This window comes from Mercenaria mercenaria, chromosome 8 (assembly GCF_021730395.1).
Source record: "Mercenaria mercenaria strain notata chromosome 8, MADL_Memer_1, whole genome shotgun sequence".
NCBI classification, from domain to species: domain Eukaryota; kingdom Metazoa; phylum Mollusca; class Bivalvia; order Venerida; family Veneridae; genus Mercenaria; species Mercenaria mercenaria.
In genome coordinates, this window is record NC_069368.1 from 53,746,218 (window position 1) to 53,770,561 (window position 24,344).

At 34.8% G+C, this 24,344-nt stretch overlaps 1 protein-coding gene across 4 annotated transcripts; it reads left to right on the plus strand.

The window, feature by feature from the left end:
- The first annotated feature begins 200 nt into the window (after positions 1 to 200).
- LOC123566319 (mesenchyme-specific cell surface glycoprotein-like) lies at positions 201 to 22,629 on the plus strand. 4 transcript variants are annotated; one of them, XM_045360291.2, is made up of 11 exons: positions 201 to 233; positions 1,207 to 1,409; positions 4,064 to 4,303; positions 4,674 to 4,878; positions 6,798 to 6,930; positions 9,453 to 9,582; positions 15,851 to 16,027; positions 16,498 to 16,560; positions 19,117 to 19,367; positions 21,753 to 21,985; positions 22,414 to 22,629. In XM_045360291.2, the coding sequence occupies exons 2-11, from the start codon at positions 1,217 to 1,219 to the stop codon at positions 22,535 to 22,537; spliced, it is 1,749 nt and encodes a 582-aa protein (XP_045216226.2). In that variant the 5' UTR covers positions 201 to 233; positions 1,207 to 1,216; the 3' UTR covers positions 22,538 to 22,629. The 4 variants fall into 4 exon arrangements, with proteins under 4 accessions (XP_045216226.2, XP_045216229.2, XP_045216228.2 ...); XM_045360294.2 differs by having other exon boundaries at positions 9,453 to 9,567; XM_045360293.2 differs by lacking the exon at positions 9,453 to 9,582 and adding an exon at positions 10,468 to 10,588.
- The last annotated feature ends 1,715 nt before the right edge of the window (positions 22,630 to 24,344 follow it).

A 24,344-nucleotide genomic window follows, 5' to 3' on the forward strand; every position in this document is an offset into this window, starting at 1 on the left:
ATAGTCTTATTTTAACATTGGCGGAGATAGCCGATAATACTCGTCACGAACTCTGATGGATCGGTTTTTTACGCGGTTGAATACTGAATAAAAAATAACTGCATAACACAGGCATTAATGTATAAACTTCATGGTCACCCCTCAGAGAATTTTCTCTTATCAGCAGCTTAATCACGACCTTCTAAATTGAAATATTCTCTCTTTCTTGTCTTCTCTTGAAGGTTAGATACCGGGTAACATCTTACTTACATAAATTTTGACTCTATTAATATTTTGGCAAGTGCTTTTATTCTTATGTTTATGTGGTGTTTGGCAATTTTTTTTATCTAAATGCTTATTTATAGAGACGGTAAGTTTTTAATCATTTTTTTTATTCGAAGCATGACGATCATTCTAAAGCTATTTATTGGCAAAAGCCTTCAAAATATTTGAACATTCTGTTTTTGTAACACGGTGGCATTGTTTACTTATGAAGCACGTCATTTTTCACCTCATTGTTAAAGATTGTGAATATGGTAAACTTTCAAACTTTTCAAAAACATATTTTCAGAGTTAAATACATGAATGGATTCGGTTTTGATAATTAACAGGTGTACAGTCCCGTAACCATTTACAAAATCAAAATCTTTCTGAATGACTCTCCTGTTTGCAAAATCAGTGCCGTTTTATCCAGCCCGACGTCTGAGGCCAGGGCGTCATCATTCAAAGGCATCTCTCTCCCATATATTTTATATGTTTATTACATGTTTACATATAAATAGGAAGACAATTTCAGTATGCCATTTTTATGCATGATAACATCTACTGACTTAGTTTTATTTAAGTTTTTTTATTCTTTCCTGCAACAATGATATAACGATATTACGTCATTTCTGTTTACGGACGTAAATTTCATGTTCTTACGTCAGGACCATTATCATTAATAATGGCATTAGGGCCAGTTATGATCTGAATATGCATGAAGAGAGTTTCTAGCAAATGTGTTACTATTTATAGGTAATAATGTAATAAAGCTCTATAAATATGTTGGACCATTACGTTGTTTAGTTTTTAAAGTAGTGGTGCAATTGTTGTTAACATGACTTTTTCTTATAATTGTTTGTTTATTTTTGTACAATTTAATAATAGAAATAATGATCATTCTGTTAAGAACATCGAAAGACAATAACAGTTTTAATATTGTTAGTCATTATTATATTTGTATAGCGGACACACGATGGGAGTGACAACGTTGATATTGGCGGCCTTTCTTCTTCAAACAGTATTTGGGTATTACACTCTTAAGCAGCTGTCATATACGCAACTTGCCACCGGCAGCAGTAGAGGGTCCTATGTTTATGGAGGACTGAACCTTGGCACAGCAACCGATGCCGCTTATGACTTTGTGAACAATATTGTATATATAATAGGTAAATGTCATAAGCAAATTCTTTCCAATGGCATATATTTTTATTTTTATTTTTTTTCCAGATTTACAATGTACATTTTATAACTTAAGATAATTTTATTTACATGATACACTCTGGTGCCACTAATTCTGTACAATTGTTTTCAGCAAATGTGAAAATTGGACGTAAAATACAAGTTATTGCTGTCTGTAAAAACTTGTCGATTTGAAAAATGAAATAAAACAAAATATGAATGCAACAGAGATAGTAGATCTACCTTAAATTTAAAATTATCTGACCGTTGTCAAATACATTTATATTGTGTGACATCAGAAAATGTTTTAAGTCTAGTAGATTAAATTCATATCCACTACTAAAGCTGATATTTAGATATAATGTCATTTCTGTCATATCATACATTTACATATATGTAATCTCTTCAGTATTAACATCGAAAATCGACACTTAAATGAAATTACTGATCACTAAAAATGGGATCAGCTTCTAATTTCCGTATCTTATCACTTGCACTTAGCATTGACCTCCAAATATCATAGTGTTTCTACATCAGTCATGTCTTCGTGAGATTCTTATCAGGTATCACGTAACAGTATCACGTTAAAGTTCCTCTGTTAACATCTGCAGATTTTTCACACTGTATTGTAATTTTGTTTGACATTATTTTGGTATTTTTGTCTGGTAGAATTGAGTATTTCTCAAATTTGGCGTCACTCATTTTTGTTCTTAGGCAAGTTCAAATCACAACTTCAAATATTCTTGATAAAAATATTCAGTTGCAGTCAAGACCCACTTTCAATTACTTCATGCCCATTTTCCTCAGCAGAAGTATAAAAACTGTTCGGCTCAAGATTTATGTCACTTTGAAAGCAATTTAGTAAAGCTATTTAGTTGGACTTTAGCCTGCTAAATTTCTAAAATTGATTGCTCTATCATTCAATAAGGGCAGTGACATTAATTATTCGAAGGGGTGTTCACTGAAAATCTACTGATCAAAAAGCGAACAGTGCAGACCATGATCAGCCTGCACGGATCTTGGTCTGCACTGGTCGCAAAGGCATAGTCACTTGCCTCCAGCAGGCTAAATGTTAGTAATTGTAGTAGAAAGAAATAATAAAGTGAATCCGTCAGTGCTATGAACTCTTCTATCTACAACAATATTTTTTTCTTAGGTATGACCCGTATAATAGTGTACCTCCTTTTTGAAGCTACAATAAACTTACTTTGACTTAATTTTTTCTGGGAGAATAGGATGAAGCCCCACTGGGACCCAGTCGGATCAATTTTTCCCCCTTTTTTTCGTAGTAAATGTTTACTTTTTCAAGACTTATTATTGATTTAATTAACATAATTGAAAAACCTTTCATTTGATAAGTGATTTCTTGCTGTTCAAAGTGAATTTACCTTTGATAGAGAAGGAGGGGGGCAGAGTTAAACATCTTTAAAATATCTTTCTTTCTCAGACTTTTAAGATATATGAAATATCAGTAATAGAAATAATAACCTTTTTGCTTGGATGATAACTCGATTTCTTTCGGCTGAATTATTCGACAGATTTCTATAGCATTTTGCCAGTTAAAATATTCTGGTGAAGTAAATTCTGTCGAATAGCTTTTATCAGCATTCCTGTTATTCCATTTAAGGTATTGGACCCGTAATAGGGTATCTCCTTTTTGAAGAGTATTCAATTCCTACCATAAACCTACTTTGACTACAATTTTCAGGGGGTGCAGGTTCAAACCCCACTGGGACCAAATTTTTCCCCCCATGTTTTCCTTTTTTCTAGTAAGTTTTACTTCTTTTAAGAATGATTATGGATGTTTTGTACAAAAGTGGAAAAAAATTAATTTTATAAGCGATTTTTTGCTGTTCAATGTGAATTTATCTCTGAATCAGGAGGGGTAGAGTTAAACATCTTTAAAAATACTGAGTTACGTGCGGTAAAAGTTCTCTATTTTGCCTTCATTCTTTAGATTACATATTGTGGAAGAAATGCAGGTAGGTTTTACTATTGCCCCAAGGTTATTTTTGAATGAAGTGAGCAAAATTCAAAACAGACCCACAGGATTCGACCTTAATTTTTCAATGTTGGAGTTAGAATTCCGTCTCATTAAATCTGTTTACTTGAGACACCCTAGAAAAAAATGATTTTTACAGTTTTATTTTGTGTTTTATAATTGTTTAACAATAGTTTGATGTTTCTTTTATCAAAATTAATGCTGTAATGAATTCTCTGCAAACGTTTTAGATAGTGGCCATCACATTGAATTTTGTCTCTTCTTGAGCGCGAGGAAATACCATAAATTATACAAAATTTACAAAAAACGGCACGGTAAAAGTTGTTTAAAATTTGCAACACAGTGTGAAAAATGGTCAACTTTAAGAATATACCAAGCAAATGCCATTTTTAAAACATTACCATTAGGGGTCCAATACCTTAATGTATATCTTATTAGTACGCCTAATTTGGCCTAGGATTTATGTTCGTAGGTTTTGGAAAATTATCGACATTCAGAATATATGAATATTGTATTCCCTGTTTATCGTTGAAACATACAAGAACTGTCTCGCTACATGTTAGATCACCCTGAATGATAAAACATAAATGCATACTAATTAGAAAGATATTTAGAAAGTTTGTTTGGTTTTTTTTACAGGAGAGAAAAGTCACTACATGCATGTTGTAGATATTGCCGATCCAAGTAATCCTAAGGTATTGTTCATACATGAATTCACCAAAGGAGAAGGAGTGCCTAGATCTATTGACATATGTGGTGACGAGATCGCAGTGGCGTTAGCCGCACAGACGGATATAAACGAAGGTCACGTACGCTATTATCATACATACACTAAAAACTCTGGGGCAACAGACATGACACTCGATGGTTATGTGACAGGTAATTAATCTCTTATCTATGATTACTTTTCATTAATGGAAAATATCTAATGTGTTTTTCACAAATCGCATAATTTTATGAAGACACTTGCATATAAAAATGTAAGTTTGTACAGCTTACTTATATATATACGAGGTGGAAAAAAATTAGCAGTCCCCTCTGGATCTCTACATGGGGATTACAATATGTTTTGTTCTGTACGTTTGTACTACCTAAGCGAAAATATGTCGCTTTTGTTACAAGTGCCTTTATTGAAGGGAAAAAAATGGCAACGTGAGGCTAGCTAACCGCAGTTTCTAAAACATTGTCAAGCATTATTGTAACACTACTTAACCTACTTTTATATCTATTTTTTCTTTTCATTTTGCAGTTGGACCCCATCCAAACCACTTGAAGTTTACAGACGACTGTGGAACTGTTATAGTAGCTAACGAAGGTATCGCAGGCAAAGATGAGGCTGGGAAATACATGGATCCCGAGGGTTCTATTACTATCATACACGGAGAGAAAACAGGCAACCCTTCTGTCAGACTGGTCGATTTTTCAGCATTCAATACTGGGCAGCCTAACTACAAGTAGGTCTATCAGTTTGATTTGTTTTGTTTTGATTTGTAGAGTTAATCAAAGTATTTTTGATTAACGCGAAATAAACACTTCTTTCAAAATGTCCATCTGTATGTTTAGTACATCTGTTCGTTTTACCAAACAAACACTAAATTAACTATTGGCCAAGTAGATTATCCATTTATGATCTTCTATACAACAAAATTGATGTGGTGTGTGAAAACGGCATACATCATGTAACGCTTGCATTTTAAGGTTTTGGACCCCTAATGTTAATGTTTAATATTATATATTTATATATTGTATATTCTTAAAGTTGACCATGTTTCACAGTGTTGCAATATTTTTAAAACATTTACCGTGCAGTTCTTTTTTTATTTATAAATTTTGCATAATTTATGGTATTTATGGTATTTCCTCAGCTCATGTAGAGACAAATTTCAAAGTGATGGCCACTGTCCAAAACGTTTGCAGAGAATTCGTCATACCATTAAGGTTAAAAAAAAACATTTATCTATTGGTAAACAATAATAAAACACAAAATAAAAATGTCAATATCATATTTTCCAGGGTTTCCTCAAGCAAATGAATTTAATGAAACAGAATTCTAACTCCAACATTGAAACATTAAGGTCGAGTCCTGTGGGACTGTTTATTTTGCACACTTGAGCCGTGCCATGGGAAAACCAACATAGTGGGTGTGCGACCAGCATGGATCCAGACCAGCCTGCGCATCCGCGCAGTCTGGTCAGGCTCCATGCTGTTCGCTAACAGTTTCTCAAATTCCAATAGGCTTTAACAGCGAACAGCATGGAGCCTGACCAGACTGCGCGGATGCGCAGGCTGGTCTGGATCCATGCTGGTCGCAAACCCACTATGTTGGTTTTCCCATGGCACGGCTCACTTCATTAAAACATAACCTCGGAGCAGAAGCTAAACCTACCTACATTTCTTTCACAATATGTAATCTAAAAAGTGAAGACAAAATAGGGAACTTTTATCGCTTGTACCTCAGTATTATAAAGATGTCTGACTCTGTCCTCTCTCTTTTAGAAGTAAATTCACTTTGAACAGCATTAAATCGCTTATCAAATGAGAAATTTCCAATTTTGTACAATACAGGTAAATCAATAATAAGTCTTGAAAAATTAAACACTTACTTGAAAAACGAAAATAAGGGAAAATATTTTGGTCCATTTGGGGGTTAACACGCCCCCACTCACCCCCCCCCCCCCCCCCCCCCCCCCCCCCCCCCACCCCAAGCCCTGGAAAATTTCATTCAAAGTATGTTTATGGTAGGAATGTAAAACTCTTCAAAAGAAGATACTCTATTACGGGTCTAATACCTTAAAGGCCCTGATCTCCAGATTTGGGTAAAAATAATATTTCCTTCAAATTGAAGTTTGGTCATATTATGAACATTAGAATATGAATGCTTGTTTCTAAAATGTTTTAAAATTCCAAATCAAGAAAAAAAGATGACCACCTCGGGAATCGAACCCCGGACCACCGCTGCAATAAAGACATTTTCCCGTTGTCGTAACCAATAGCGCTAAAGCTGAAGTTGTGCATAATGATTTCAAAATATGGATATTTATAATCGAGATAGTTTACCTGGAGTAAAAGTGTGACAAACGCTTTTCGATTTTCATCGTAAAAAGTAGTAAAACAGCAAACTCTCCTGTGTTTCCGTAACATAAAGTTTGTCAGTAATTAAGTTTTAAAGCCTTCTTAAGAAGTATAGCATTTATTTCAAGATATCTAATAATTTTTTGTTGTTGTTGTTGTCGAACGATCTGGAGGCCAGCCGCTTTAACCAAACCATTTTCATTCGCTTTTATGACTATATTGAATATAAAATGTCTGATATACACATCACCTTATCCGTGGGAAAATGATAAGAATAAACATTTTCCTTACTTTATTTCAGCCAGAATTTAAGAACTCCATCACTATACATACCCAGTAGCATGGTATCACCAATGACAACAGTAGCCCAGGATGTAGAACCAGAATATGTCACAATTAGTAGCGACGGTCGAACAGCTTACGTCACACTTCAGGTTTACATACAGTTGATCTTTATTGATAATATAATGTTTGTACCGAGAATCATTCAACATTATTTATCACTATGTATGTTTCCAGCCTTTGCAGTAAGAACTTTCGGAATTTTGATAATATTATCTCAATATCACTGTGATTTTACAGCTTACGGTGTAATTTTATCCGTAAAAGTAAATATCTATTTTGTTTTGTTTTATTCATTTTCTTTTTGATTGCTTGGGAGGAAGTTATCAAGAATAAATAATGTTGGTTATCTTATTCCTTTGTTCGGTGATAATGAAATTTTACAAGGAGACACAAATCGCGATTCGAACCGCACCCCGAGAAAACCAACATAGTGCATTTGCGACCAGCATGGATACAGACCAGCCTGTGCATCCGTGCAGTCTGATCAGGATCGATGCTGTTCACTAACGGTTTATCTAATTGCAATAGGATTTGAAAGCGAACAGCATGGATCCTGACCAGACTGCGCGGATGAGCAGGCTGGTCTGGATCCATGCTTATCGCAAATACACTATGATGGTTTTCTCATGGTGCGACTCATTTAAAGAAAATTTGGCTGTTTTTCAACGCAGATTTTTAAGCTAAGTTCAAAGTTGATTAATATAATGTTGAATATTAAAGATCTTTAAACCATGACTCCAGATCTTTAAAATGATGTTTAAAATGGACAGTGTGTATGGAGAAATCAAATACAAAATCAAACATCAAATTTGATTTCTCATGGTTGAAGTTTTTTCTTCTACAATTTGCATATTTACAGCACTAATAGTAACTATTTAGAGTAGCCTTCATGAGAATGACAGGAACTATGATAAGATTTAATTTGCTATTCACAAATATGTGTTAATACTACGCAGACCTATGCCTTGAAAGGTAACCACTTAATATCATTGGAGTTTGTTTTATGCTTTGTAACAGCTTACTTCGTCCATTGCACCAATTTAAAATAGGTGAAACCATCTAAGAGATATTTTAGATATTTTAGAAAGTAAATTTTCTTGTATAGATTTCACGGAGGTAAGGTTATAGAGGTACTGTATTTGGTAAGAGCATTTAAAAGTTTAAGATGTTCTAATTCTTCTTTGAATATGAGTGTTTCATTGCATTTTGCCAAAAACACCAATCTCTTTAAAGGCAAAAACGACCCAGGTCCGCTGTTGAAACGACCAAGTGCACGAAGGACACAGGGTGGCGTTTAGCAGGGTCATCGACCTTCCGCAAAGAAGTGTGTTCAAGAAAATAGAATGAACTTAGACTAATGAGTTCTAAGAAACTATCGCACTTTCTTAGTAAATTGCATGTATTTCTGGCATAGTTTTGTTGAATAGTGCACTGGCTGTGTTTCAACAAAATAGTGTCGTTGCATAGTTAACTGACTGCATTTCAGGAAAAAATATTGGCGCACAGTAAAATGTCTGTATTTCAGGAAAATACTGCTGTTGCATTGTAAAATTTCTGTGTTTCAGGAAATAGTGTTGTTGCAGAGATCAATGTTTGAATTTCAGGAAAAATAGTGCTGTTACATTGTAAAATATTTGTGTTTCATTAAAATAGTGTTGTCGCATAGTAAAATAAAGATGTTAAAGATGTTAAAGGAAAATGATGTCGTTTCTTTTTTCATTGTCTGTGTTTCAGGAAAATAGTGCTGTTGCATTGTAAAATGTCTGTGTGTTAGGAGAGCATTGTAAAATTTATACTCTGTGTATTAGTAAAATAGTGTTTTGCATAATAAAATGGCAGCGTTTCAGGACAATAGTGTTGTCGCACAGTAAAATGTCTGTATTTCAGGACAATAGTATTGTTGCATAATAAAATGTCTGTGTTTCAGGAAATTAGTGTTGTTGCATAATAAAATGTCTGTATTTCAGGACAATAGTATTGTTGCATAATAAAATGTCTGTATTTCAGGAAAATAGTGTTGTCGCACAGTAAAATGTCTGTGTTTCAGGAAAAATAGTGCTGTTGCATAATAAAATGTCTGTATTTCAGGAAAATAGTGTTGTCGCACAGTAAAATGTCTGTGTTTCAGGAAAAATAGTGCTGTTGCATAATAAAATGTCTGTATTTCAGGAAATTAGTGTCGTTGCCTAATAAAATGTCTGTATTTCAGGAAATTAGTGTTGTTGCATAATAAAATGTCTGTATTTCAGGAAATTAGTGTCGTTGCCTAATAAAATGTCTGTATTTCAGGAAATTAATGTCGTTGCATAATAAAATGTCTGTATTTCAGGAAATTAGTGTTGTTGCATAAAAAAAATGTCAGCGTTTCAGGACAATAGTGTTGTCGCACAGTAAAATATCTGTATTTCAGGAAAATAGTGCTGTTGCATAATAAAATGTCTGTATTTCAGGAAATTAGTGTTGTCGCACAATAAACTGTCTGTGTTTCAGGAAAAATAGTGCTGTTTCATTGTAAACTATATGTGTTTCAAGAAAATAGTGCTGTCGCATAGTTAAGAAAACGATGTTTAGGAAAATAGTGTTTTTCGCATTGTAAATGTCTATGTTTCAGGAAAATAATGCCATTGCACAGGTAAATGTAAACAATGGTGTTGTTGACCGTGTCAGTCCATTACCTTATAAGTTCTGGAACACACATGGCATTGATGTAAGCGACCGAGACGGAGGTAATGGAACTTCCGGTACTGCTGCTTGCTTTTTGTTTTTTGCCTTTTGAAGCTTGCTTTTGTCGTCTGTCTCATGATCAACCTGTATCATTGAAAAAAAACAACACACATACAAAAAAAAACAACAATTGAAACAGTTAAGCTGATTTTGACTTCATGCTATTGATTTTTATTAACTGTGTTTTTATAGATTTTTTATGAAACTTATGATATCAGCATGGTAAACGTAACTGGTTTCAAAGTTTTGCTGTAACTTCTCTGTCAACAATATTTTTCTCAAAAATAATTATGTGCTATAAATGTAGCATCCGGTACAAATCCAACAGAAATCAGAATTTAATATTCAACTGTCCGAAAATTAGTTCTATTTCAACTGTCTGAAGATTAGTTCAGTTTAGCCTGTATTCCCTAGTTTCAATGATACAAACTTATCAAGTGGTGGACCGAGTAAGTCTTGTATATCAGACTGAAATGTGTGTTGGCGAATTACACCTATATAATACATTTGTACTGAATCAGAACTATAGTCCTTTTCTGATCCAAAGTTGAAATAATCCAGATACACTAGTTACTTACTTGTTGAAACGGATTGAAGAAATATTCACCACGATGTGTCATAAAAGTTAAAGGTAGCGGTCAATTTCCCTGAAGCAAAGATCACCCCAAAGTAGGCCCGCATCAAAAAGAAGATGTAATGGAAAAAGTATTGTAGATGGGTTGCTTCAACAATCCAAGTAACGGACATGCTATACTTTCCTATTGTATAAGTGTATTTCGTCATTGTGTATATGTTTGTTTGTGTAAATTAAATATGGACTCGAAGTGAAAGATACAAAGCTTTATAGTGTCAGGCTTTGCAAATGGGTAAATTAATAAATCTAGAATGGAATATATTTATAGGAAAACAACGCTGTGGCTGTAATAGATATTAATAACGGAGTAGTATCCAGCATTAATCCACTACCTAGGAAATTATGGACGACATCTACAAATAGTTTAGACGCTAGCGATCGTGACGGAGGTAAAGCGATTGCTTAGCAAAAAACTCTATAGCCAAGTCGAACAAATCGTACTATCTTTACACTCCTTTAGCTTACATGAAAGAAGCTTTGCTTTATAGATTAAAGGCTTTTGCTTAACAATTATTACATTGCTTGCGGAAATATATTTAAAAAGACAACCACCTATGTTCCTTGAATCAGGTAAACTTTTGTAAGAAATTCAATTCCGGCCGAGAAGGTTTCACCCTCATAATGTCTATTTATTGTTTCATGGACCTTTATCTATAAAACACGCATGCCTAGCACATGGTGTATTTCGGTAGTTTAAGTAAGAAAATTGTGTCTATCGGGTAAACATGGCGAATTTTCTTGACAAATCATTTCCCTAGGATGGATATTTTGCCAATTAAGTAAGCTTTTCTTTTACTTTGGAAACATTGCATACTGGCCCCGTAAAAGTTATTGAATGCTTTATACAAAGATAAACAGTTAAAGGCGCTCGCTACAGTTTTTCCGGACGGGTCGATATTTACACCAACACCGTGCCAATTTGGTTGTGTTTCTAATCGATGTAGCTCATTGCAGAGTTGGAGCGGTCTTCTGCGCATGCCCGGAAGTGATTACCTAATGTCGCGTACGGCAAAAATTCGCAAATTCGCATGCATTTAATGTATAATATGTATAATATACTGACTAAAGGTTAGGGTAAGTATCACCATGGTTACGAAATATGTACATTTAAAGTACTTTTAGTTCAAATTGCTTCAGTCCGACATATACTGGAGTCTTTAATTTATACCGGCGCTCCAACACTGCATTGAGTCACAGCTGATTCTAATCCCGTACCGTACCCATACCGTACATCCGTATTCGTAAACTATAGGTTTTGTTCGGAGAAAGGCGGAAGCTTTCATCGTTCTATGATATCAGAATGCTTCAGAAATGCCTTAAAATCCGCTTATTAAGAAATCTGCCGTTTGATCATTTGATATATCTCTAAGTCATTTGCTCAAACACTGAAAGAGTATTTCGTACCAACCTGCGTTGTATAAATGTCCGCGACACCTCACCTCGTTGTAATTTGATTTAAGCGAAATCTAATATGGTGACTTATCAATTTTCTTTTTGTTTTAGATTAGGTAGACATAACCAAAGGTATGTGCAGAGTTTGATTAAATTCTGTTATGTGAAACTCGATAAAATAGCAAATGTACCAACTTAAAATTGACAAAAATATGCAAAAATAGCCCTTGGGTCTGCTGAACAAGTATTTCTTTCTTTACAAATTCATTTTCTTTTGATTTCTCTGAGCGTATTTCAAATAGATATGTTGTTTTCCGTTATAAAAATGCTTAGATATCAAATTTATGCTGATTATTGTACTTTACTGAAATATATTTTAGGATTATAGAAATTTTGAAAAATGTTAAAAATAGCACCATATCTACGGGCAAATTAAATTGAAACAAAGCTGGTGACCTAGTATTTTTATTTCATTTTTCAATACATCATAACATGATCTTTTAAAGGCACTCGCTACAGTTTTTCCGGACGGGTGGATATTTACACCAACACCGTGCCAATTTGGTTTCGATGTAGCTCATTGCAGTGTTGGTGCGGTCGTCTGCGCATGCCCGGAAGTGATTATCTAATGTCGCGTACGGCAAAAATTCGCAAATTATTGTATGTTCGCATACATTTAATGTACAAAATGTATAATATACTGACTAAAGGTTAGGGTAAGTATCACCATGGTTACAAAATATATACATTTAAAGTACTTTTAGTTCAAATTGCTTCAATCCGACATATACTGGAGTCTGTTATTTATGGCCTAACTAAACTAAAGGAACCAGCGTGGGAGCCATCTGGTCTAGTCGCGTAATGGCTGCCAGGTATTTGAACACTAATTTTTCACTTAGCATGGCAACAGAGATCTAAATTGAGGCTAGTTTTTGTTTAAATTTCATTGTGGATGTATTGTTGACATTTTGGAAGGAAAAATGGGAGAGCAGGTTGTATTTGGTGAAGTCAAGCTCCATTTTAGTATGAGTAGTACTTCCAGGTCACAGCAGTGTGATTTTGATGTCAGTTTACAGTAAGTAAATGTGACCAGAGAAATCTTTCTTAGAAGATACATGACCCCTACTTTTCTCTTCATTTTATATCAGTTTTATCATAACTCTTTAAAATGAGGTAAGGATTTGTTCTCTGAAATGGGTCTAGCTATGTTTGGTAGCTCTTTGAAAAAGGTCAGTTTTATATAGAATATATAGGGGAAACTATTTAGGCTATTGTGACCTATAAGAAAATGTGGGCAAAAAATGAGATTTGTCCAGATATTGATATAAATGAACTAGTTTGGTCAGATTTTGGTAAAAAATGAGCATTTCATTGAAATTTTGCTGCAAAATTTGGTAAAAACCCAAAAAATCACATTTTCACTGTATTGGGGGTATTTTTTTTAAAAAATGCAAATTTGCTCTCTAAATTGTGCCCATCTATACCTTTCAGAGGGGACATTTGGTATATTTCAAAGTGTTAATGTGTAATTTGCTTGCAAATTATGGTGAAAATTTATGAAATAGGGCAAAAACCAGCTCTGGCTACAAGAACTGGTTAAAAGTTATGTCGCGACATCAGTTTTGAAGGAAAATTGGCGCAGGGACACACGTTACTGAAAATGCCATAAAACCTGGAAAACTGATTTAATCAAGCTGAAACTTGGTATTTTACATGCAGATGTGTTACTGGTACTATACAAATGAAATTGAGACTATTACAGAAAAACAGTTTTTCTTATAGGCCTAACTAAACTAAAGGAACCAGCGTGGGAGCCATCTGGTCTAGTCGCGTAATGGCTGCCAGGTATTTGAACACTAATTTTTCACTTGGCATGGCAACAGAGATCTAAATTGAGGCTAGTTTTTGTTTAAATTTCATTGTGGATGTATTGTTGACATTTTGGTAGGAAAAATGGGAGTGCAGGTTGTATTTGGTGAAGTCAAGCTCCATTTTAGTATGAGTAGTACTTCCAGGTCACAGCAGTGTGATTTTGATGTCAGTTTACAGTAAGTAAATGTGACCAGAGAAATCTTTCTTAGAAGATACATGACCCCTACTTTTCTCTTCATTTTATATCAGTTTTATCATAACTCTTTAAAATGAGGTAAGGATTTGTTCTCTGAAATGGGTCTAGCTATGTTTGGTAGCTCTTTGAAAAAGGTCAGTTTTATATAGAATATATAGGGGAAACTATTTAGGCTATTGTGACCTTATACCAACGCTCCAATTCTGCATTGAGTCACAGCTGTTTCTAATCCCGTACCGTACCCGTACCGTACATTCGTAAACTATAGGTTTTGTTAAAAAATAAGGCGGAAACTTTCATCGTTCTATGCCATCAAAATGCTTCAGAAACACCTTAAAATCCGATTATTAAGAAATCTGCCGTTTGATAATTTTATATATACATTTCTAAGTCACTTGCTCAAACACTGAAAGGGTATTTCGTGCCAACCTGCGTTGTATAAATGCCCGCCACACCCCACCTCGTTGTAATTTGATTTAAGCGAAATCTAATATGGTGACCTATCAATTTTCTTTTTGTTTTAGATTAGGTAGACATAATCAAAGTATGTGCAGAGTTTGATTAAATTCTATTATGTGAAACTAGATAAAATAGCAGAAGTACCAACTTAAAACTGACAAAAATATGCAAAAATAGCCCTTGGTACTGCTGAACAAGTATTCCTTTCTTTACTAAATCATGTTCTTTTGAATTCTCTGAGCATGTTTCAAATAGATATATTGTTTTCCGTTATAAAAATGCTTAGATAATCAAATTTATGCTGATTATTGTACTTTACTGAAATATATTTTAGGATTACAGAAGTTTTGAAAAATGTTTAAAATAGCACCATATCTAGGGGCAAATTAAATTGAAACAAAACTGGTGACCTAGTATTTTTATTTCATTTTTCAATACATCATAACATGATCTTTTAATACAAAACATTTCATCAAAATCTATTATTGAGAAAAAAAAACGAAACTGTAGCGAGCGTCCTTAATGTCCTGCTCAAGTTCACTTTTCCAACGATTTTTTGTAAAACAAACGGTACAACATCGGCCAAATTTATTATAGCCAAGTCTATGGAATTATTAATTCTTAATTACGACGCAAGAACCTTTCATTGTCGATTGTTTCTCGTGTACGCCGATTTCAGTATCTTACAGGGAACTTTGAAACAATTTGAACTCTATTCGGGTCAGTCTGTAGTGTGTAAGAGTTACTAGTATAATACCATTCCAATGTACAAGGAAAGTTTGATAGCTGAACCGTTTTCAGTTGTAACATTTTATATTTGCAAGCTAGAAGCGATCAATAATTTCTTTACGGTGTCAGGTAAAGATTCGGGGTATATTTCCGGGAAGAAAGGATAGCGTGGTCACATAATGCACGGATGCTATGTTTCCAAAGTAAAAGAAAAACTCACTAACTTGGCAAAATTCCCCTCCTGGGGTGATAATTTGTCAACAAAACCCACAATATTTACCCGATAGACACAATTTTCTCACTTACACCACCGAAAGACACCATTTTCGTTCCACTCCTGTTGGCATATCTCATGGTCTAAAATATTGGAATGAAATGAGTCTGTCCACTTATATTGAATATATATTTGTATGTCTATGTAGGTTTTGAATGTAAGATGGTTTAAAAATAACATCAAGTCAACAAAATGAAACATATTAGATTGATTTAACATCGGATACGATGTGAAAACAGCCTTCTGAATCACCTTTTCAAAAAGAAAAGAAAAGTTTGAGAAAAGAAATTAATCTTAGGCTTAATTTTCGATAGTATTTCAGTATCTGATACCATGAATACAGGCCCGTTTGAAAAGTCAACTATTTTACTAGTCAGTTTCTTTTTTCATGTTCCACTTTTTACTCCAAAGGACAGACACTGTTTTTGCAGAATAAACATACTTTTGCTTCAGGGATCTCATAAGATGATTTAAAGTGGAAAATCATTTTAGAATGGCCAATATTGTCCTTAATTCTTAAATCCGATATATCATAAATTAAACATTAGGAAACATGATTTAACTTTTTATGAGACATCCAAATAAGGCTTGTAAAGTTTTGGACAGACGTTTATATTATCCAAAGTTTTGATGCTTTATGTAAAGTTATTTATTTCTTTCGTTTTCACTGGACTGATTGAACTTGTACCAATAAAATCCTCATACATTTATATTTTACCATGTCTTCAGGTGTTCACCGAAGAACGTTTTCCGGACTTCAGTCATTACGTCAACCAGGTGTGATCAAATCTCTCCAGGTGAACAGAAAGAAATACCTATTTACTGCCGATACTGGGGCTGTGAAAAGTTTCACTAGCTCCAAACATGGATTTAGCTGGACGGATATGGCCGCTGCAAAATCTCTAAGTAGCTATGTTTATTTTATCTTATAAATTAATTAAGAAGTTATAAATATGAGAGCATATTTTTTTTTTTTTTTACAATATCGTAGTGCATAAATACGCATGCATGATAATCTATGAGGGCGTAGACCGAGGGAATTTTTTCTACAACCGTTACAAATTAACAGACAAAACACAATTCAGATATCTGTTTCGATATGTGTTTGAATGTCATATGCACTATATAATACTTGCGGGTATATTCTTATGATTTATGCTTAAACTAGCGTTTCTTGTCACTGTTGACAATACGTCGAAAAAGAACTTACTTCCCTGAAATCCAGATGTGTAAGCTAAGGCTTTTATACAATAATCCCTTATTAGAATAGTATCGTACTCATTTTACTGAGAGTTTTTTGTTAATTTGTAGTCAACGTTATATTTATATCTAAAGCAAAGCAAAGATAGCATATAAAAATCACTGTCATTTTACAGGTAAAAGTATTGATACTACACTAACTGATCTAGTGGCAAACGTAAACAACGATGAAATGTTAGGTATGTATAAACAATTGCAGCAAATCATAAGAACCCGTGGAATATGGGCGTTGCCTCGAATGAAGCTTGGCAATAACCTTGTTCAAAATGTCTATATCGAGTAACAGACAATCTATAGAGGAATTCATGTATCACCGTGACGGTACATTTTAGAATAATATAATAATAGTTCAACAGAACTTGGTTATGTAAAGATGTCATGATTGTACTGTTAATTATATGAAATACATTGTCAAAAATTTCAAACAAAAAAGTCCAGTGGTGGGGGTGTATGGTGTTTGAAGTTTTTTTACTTGCATCATATTGGATGCTCTGATGTCCGTTTAACTGTTATTGTCAGATATGATTTTATCACAGTTTTTGCTAAATATAGTTTAATACAATGTTATAGGTAATATAGTTATCCTTAGTTTTTACATCAATTACTCAAATGTCAGTATAGTGATGACTACACTAGGAAACAACAAGGAAGTGACTTCTATTTATCCTCCAAGGGCCACTAACTCAAAGGTACATTTAGTCCCAACATGTTCGTAAATGGTCCGTAAAGTATTCGTAGCAGATATTTTCTCTATCTCGAAAGCCTCGTTATTTACAACACTTCGTGAATGTCCTCTAAGTTGTGGCTGAAAATTCCACCCCTTAGAAACCTCGTAGCGTATAAAATCTTACATTTTTCGACCTATCTGAAGATGAATCTGTTTGTTTCTTATTGTACCACGCTGAAACTAGCGAAATATATTCATTGAAGCTGTTTTTCCATCCAGTCGTGTCAACTAACATGAACTTATTCCGTATAGATGGATACATTTAGTGTTTTTATCTGTTTTATAGATGAAAAAGCACAGGTTTTGTGCCCCCACAACAGAGTTGAGGGGGCATATAGATTTGGTATTGTGCGTCCTGTCGTCCGTTCGTCCGTTGGTCTGTCCGTCGGAATTTTGTGACGCTCCCGCTTAGCTAAATAGAGAGAGCATGGTCTACAGATCGCGGGGTTGCAAGTTCGATCCCCGGGCGGGGCGTATATTCTCCGTGACGATTTGATAAAAGACATTGTGTCTGAAATCATTCGTCCTCCACCTCTGATAATTCATGTGGGGAAGTTGGCAGTTACTTGCGGAGAACAGGTTAGTACTGGGGTAGAATCCAGGAACACTGGTTAGGTTAACTGCCCGCCGTTACATGACTGAAATACTGTTGAAAAACGGCGTTAAACCAAAAACAAACAAACAAAATCTTGCATGAGTCTTTATCACGATATGAACTGGGGCACCTCCTATTTTTCATTTGGTTCTGCCCCAGCGTGAAAAAGGCGTGAAACTCTACTTTCTCATCAAAAGTTTGACACTGTTTATTGCGAACTCCAACAGTGTTCTTTTTCTTATCGGTACAGTAGATTGTTTTGACAACACTCCTGTGCAGATGTTGGGTATTATTTTGCAAAGTCGATACAGTGGAGAATATGTTTAGCAGAAAGGTTCTTTGAATACAATTATGTATAAAATTTGTTCTTTTAATACCCTAGTCTAAAACAATACCGTACATTCCGTACAAGACTTGGTTTATGTGATCAAACTTTTTAAAATTTTAGTTGAGCGTAAAGCTAATAGGACTCTCTAACATTTTAGAAGTCATCGCTGAATAAATATTAGTCAATTGTTTTTTTTTTATTACGGAATAAAGTCTGATGAAATGTAAATAGCGTTTAGTAGGTATTTTACCGTTGCAGGTGATAAAATTCACTTAATATGGACATATTTCCCATGATGTTTAGCAACAAACAGCTTGTGGGCTATCAGATACACGTGCAGTTGGTCGAAAATGACGTCACTAAATGGATAATCCACGACTTACGATATCGTAGCTAACTAACAAATACCTTAAGTTAAGAACCCTTTATGAGGGCTTTAGGAGGTGTTTGGAGATAGCAAAATAACGCTACATTAGTCTTACCTTAGGTTTATCGTAAATCATACCTTAACTTACGATACGAATAGGTTTTCGAGATAGTGGCCCCAGAAAGCTTTTCTGAATATATTTGGTTTGCATACACTTGTGAACTAATGTATAAATAAAATGAAATTTTACCAAATGCTCTAATTTGTCATTTTGGCGTTTTGGCGCGTTTGAAGGGCACAGACATGTCAGACTGACAATAAGCGCGCTAATACGACAAATTCAGTATATTTTACTTATTGGCGTACTAAGTGTCGTTAATTAGCTCGCCAATACGACAAATACCTTATTTTGTCGTATTGGTACACTAATTGTCGTCCTAGCGTTTTGGCGTGTTGACTCTCTTTGACGTGCCAACACGCCAAACGACAATTTTACACGACAATACGAAAACCGTTGGTAGAAAAGAGATAACTTCACATGAAAGGAATTACGTGTAAAGTACAACACATCCATAGGAGAGTGTCGGACTTGTGCAATAAAGTACATCATATCCACAGGGTAATGCAGGAGTATTTGAAAAAAGAGTACACACTGCAGGAATTTCGTAATAAAGTACTGTAATGCAAGTTTTTTTTTCAATATCCTTTCTCATTTCAGGTCGACTCCAAGTAAGCACAGTCGATGGGAAGAATATGTTCAGCCAAAAATTTCAGCATCTCGAGGCTTTCGGCGGGCGGGGTTTTTCCATCTGGGATGCCAGTTACCTAAATGCCCCTATATATGACAGTGATGGGGCCCTTGAGGAGTATATGGAGGCTTATGATAAAAGTGTTTTTAACACAGATTATATTTCAAATCTATATTACCAGTCACCTGAGCAACACAGAGACGCGGTTTCATATCGACAGGTATATGTCTAATCGTCCTTCATAATACACTGTCATTACTTTTGAATAACTTACCATAAAATTGGCGAAAATGCATGACTTTTATATAAATGGCAGGCTCTTAACGATAGATACATTTTAAAACAATTTTATTTAACATTCCATTTTTGGATCGATTGTCTCACAATCGATCCAAAAGTTAACAATGTAGAAATTTCCTTACTGCAGACCGAACAAAAGTAGTGCCGTAGGTACAAATAGTTCCGTGCCATACATTTATTTAACCATCAAAATATAATTATTTTGCCACGACGGTATTTTCAGCTGTCGAACGTCAATTTTAACGTATTTTTCAGTCAGTATAATATACATTTCTGTTGTTTTTTGTTCTGACTGCAGTAATATATTAATGCGCGAAAACTAGGTCATCGGACAAACGCCGAAGATATAAATAGATTTATTGGCTAATATAGTTACGACTATTTTGGATTCTGGCTAATACATTTACGATTATATTAGCGTAGCATAGCGAGACACGGGAAAGTTGTGAGTTGTAAATATTGTGAATGAGAAATATTTGTTCGATTTTATAGATGTTTTCTTTTGGTTTTTCTTAATTATTCATTCCGTCAGTTAGCGTTTACATACAAATGTATATGTATTCCATCAAAATGTTGATACAGTAATGAAATGACGGCGCTAGGAACATTACACGTTACTTTTAAATCAAAGGTTCACTTTGAACAGCATGTTAGTATTGTTACACTTTACTACCGATTATTCTCCGCGCCTAATTCATTGATGTGTCACTCAGTTTGCATGCCTATATTGGATTGACAGCAGTCGGATTATTGGCGGGTAGGCGCTATGTCTGCCCGATATAAAAATATGACCCACACCATTTTTCCCTAACGATTAGGCATAGTGTTATGTGTGTAAGATATGATTAAAAATCCCCTTAGTCAGTACCTAACCATTCATATATGTTAAACACATCAAAAACAACAAAGGTCAAGTATTGGCCAGATGTCGTAAGAAATACAACTTAAATAAAATAATGTTATAAATGTAACCTGTTTGGCATGCCGATTTCAACGTTGATGAGTTTTTTGTCAATAACAGTGAACTGCGTAAAAGACGGAGTATCCCCAGTGACGGATAGACGGTTTGATACCTGATCGATATCGGACCTAGACATGATATCGGCCCGACTTAAAACCAGTGAGCAAAACTATAATGGTCTGACATCATATTTCGATATCTATCCTATAAAAAAGAGATATTGGTCCAAGGATGGTTAGATATGGACTGGATTAGATAACACTTTTATAAAGTGCTGAAACGTTTTCTAAACGGAACAGAAACTATTTCAGGGACTACATCTTCCGCTGGCTTTACAGACCTTCATTTTGGAAATTTGTATAGAAATGTTGTTTTATTTTTTGAAAAATATATTACGTACTAGTAAATTAAACAATAATTTGTTTCTAAATGCTTAAAAGCATCAAGTTCAGTTAAACGATCAAAAGTATTCATGAATGCAATTACGGGCTAATACTAATGGCGGGTTATGGTTTTATCGGTCACGCAAAATATTGCAAAGGGCTCTGTCTTAAGTTACTTGCAGTATTTTAATTCATATGTACACAGAATATAGCTTACGGATAACAGATTATAGGCTAATAAATATGTTTCGAGAAATAATTGACGAGAAGTATGTATTAAACAGTCGTACTGTTACATGCGGAGAAGGCAGTGGCTAGGTAACCGATTCCGTCAATGTCAAATAGCTAATGTTAATTGATAAATGCTAATCGTCAAAATCTTGTACAATCTGTGTTGTTCAAAGACAATCGATCCTCCAGTACTTTCAGTGCTTTGATTAAATTATAGCAGGAGATGCAAAGTCACATGTGACCAACACGCAGATTTACGCAATATTAAGGGTTATCCGTCTATAGTTAACGTGTACGTGTATATGTCAAAGTAAAACCTATATACCGTTGGGCTTGAGAATATTTTCTGCTTAAACACCGTTTCGTTGATGTTGTTTCAGTTTTGTTGTTGTTGTTCGTGACGTCACTACCGGCACCGACACTACGATTTATCAATAAGATTAAATGTATTCATCAGACAAAAGTCCTATGAGACGGGCTTCCATTTTATTGACATATTGATAATATATCTTTGAATCGAAATGTCGGAATGAACAACCAAAATTACCGTACATGATCGACTTTTTCCGTCAAAAAGGCAGCGGCTAAATTTATACTAGTTACATTCATTGTACCTTTTCTTCTAAAATTCACAATATTCGATTTGTTCTCTCGATATTTATCTATGCCAATATGTAATATAAATGAAGATGAAAGGTACTATAAATAAAAAAATCAATTCATCAACAAGGGAGCTCAAGTAACAGGCTTAGATGTCGCTGAGGATAATGGAACTATCTTTCTTGTTGCTGGTACGTGGAGCACGGGGACATTATTTGTGTACACAGTTGACGTCAGTTCCGGTCAACCTGTCCCACAATTCAACAGTGTAGTTAGATCCGGCGCCAAAGACTATCCGTGGAGAGATCTGTACCAGAACTTAACTTTGGGAACTGTCGGTGACTTATACATCTCTGACCTAGGGTATAACTTGTCTTGTTGTAACAAACTATCTTAAATTCGAGCAAACTTTACATCATGGGCAATAATAAATCGAGCAAATAATTTATTCCTTAATATAGCGGTATAGAGCATGAGCAAGTATATTTTAATTCAGACACCCAATCTGATTATATTTACATAATGGAGATTACAATATGTTAGCATAAAAAGATCCCTAAACAATTAGAGACTGAGACTAACCATCAAATGAAAATAACTAAAAACAGTGGTCTGTTGAACAGTTTTACACGGGTTGCACGTGATCACTTCTCAGTGAAAAATCATAATCTGAAGAGTCAAATTTAAATGACTTATATCTACTAATATTTGCATTTTCTGTCGTGTCATTCTGTGAAAATACTTGCACTATTCGTGAAAAAATCACATTGGATTTTTAAAACTTTTTTCAGGATTATTCCCAGTGAGCACAGCCCTACGGACAGTCCGCTACTGTATGTTATCAGTACAGGTGCAGGTGCCTTATCAGTGTACTCTATAGAGAAGCAGACAACAACTATCCCTGGCTCCATTTAAATAGAAGATGATGAACACAGTCTGTATTATCGTGACTATTCTTCTTTCCTGATAGTCAGGTGTATTGAAATAAAATCATAGCTTCATGCAAATTCTTTCAATTTTTTTTTTGTTTTGACTACTTCATTTATGAATTTTAATATAGTAAAACCTTAGCACGCTTCTGTTCCAACCGTTCTGCCGGTTAAAACAATACATTTTGTTTGTTAAACCCAATTCACCATTATGCTTGGTTTTGTCTGTTACATCCTTTAACCTAGCCTGCTAAATTTCTAAAATGGGCCGGTCCATCATTCAATTTTGGCAATACCATTTATTGTTTGAAGGGGTATTCACTGAAATAGGAACAGTGCAGACCATGATCTGGGCGTTCGACCGGGCGATAAAACCTCTAGCAGTGCGCTTCAGGGTCTGATTTAGGTTGAGCGTTATATTTTGCTAAAACAAGCATTCTAACAGTAGCCATGTACCAGACCATAGTGTGTATCATTAAAATTCACACAGTCAGCTCCCGACGACGCATATTTCCTATTTGACGCGTGTTTCGCACAATTTCGTTGAATATTTTGTTGTAATCTGTGGCCATAAAGGTATTTTTCATTTCAGTTACCTAATTTATATGTTTAGTACTTTTGCAGGTTGTTACAGACACAGAAGATACTGTATCTTTTATTCCCATTTAAGGCACTTTTCGTGCACATTTAAATGTGATCATAGTGATTGACTTGTGTCTGTGTTTAAACTCCTTGTGCCATACCTATTTGGTGTGTTTCAACACATTTACCCATTTTTGTTGTGCATTGTAAACAAACTGACCTTCCTTACCTTGTTTCGTACCTGTTTTTAGTGTTTCGACCCGTATGTGAATCCAGAAAAAGTGATTTGTACATACATATTGCACTGTAAATGATATCGTGAATGAGCTATGTGTTTTATGTTGTGAATGGTGCATACTTTGCATTGTTCATTACGCATATGGATTTGACTTAAATTTTGATGCTGATGTTTATGTTTTGTATTATAGTGTACATTGACATTGTTTTGGATGTGACATTTATTCAGTACAAATTGTGTGACGAAAGCAGTGACACTAGTATCTTGTGCGTTTTGAACATTTAGTGAATTTATTGAATGTAGGTAATTGTGTAGTAATCATTGATGTTGTATATTATATAGTGCTACACTAGTGTATATTATATAATTGTGTGATTATTATTTGATATTGTGTTGACATATAAGATTAGCTAGTTCAACAGGAACACCGGATGATAAACAACCAGCTACTCTCCACAATTTGATGGACAAACTGGGGAGGTCGGAGCCAAGGTCCAGGTTGAGTGCACTTATAGGAGCAACAGGCGGCAGTACTTCTGTCACCAAGGTCAAGGTCAATTTCGTTCCAGTGAATGAAGTGAAAAAAATACTTGATATTGGTGATAAGATCTCCCATAGGATGCATTTAATACGTTTGACTGATGGTAACCTTACCCCAGAGAAGATTACGAAGGAGTTTGGGGGTAAAATGACAGAAGTCATGCTACAGCAGATGGACTTCGAAAAGAGTGATATGTTGGCTGATCGTAGCCTGGATGTTACACTACCACCTCTGGAACCACAGAGGTTGGATGAAAAGTTTGCGGCTTCAGTATCAGATAGTGACGCCGCAACCGTAGGCAAACATGTGAAGAAGGGGGTGGGGGAGGTGTGATGGATTCAGACTTAAAGTTGCGAAAGAGGATCAAAAAAGAAATAAGGGTACGAAAATAGTGCTTGACGAGACAAAACACAAAACAAAAATACAAAAACC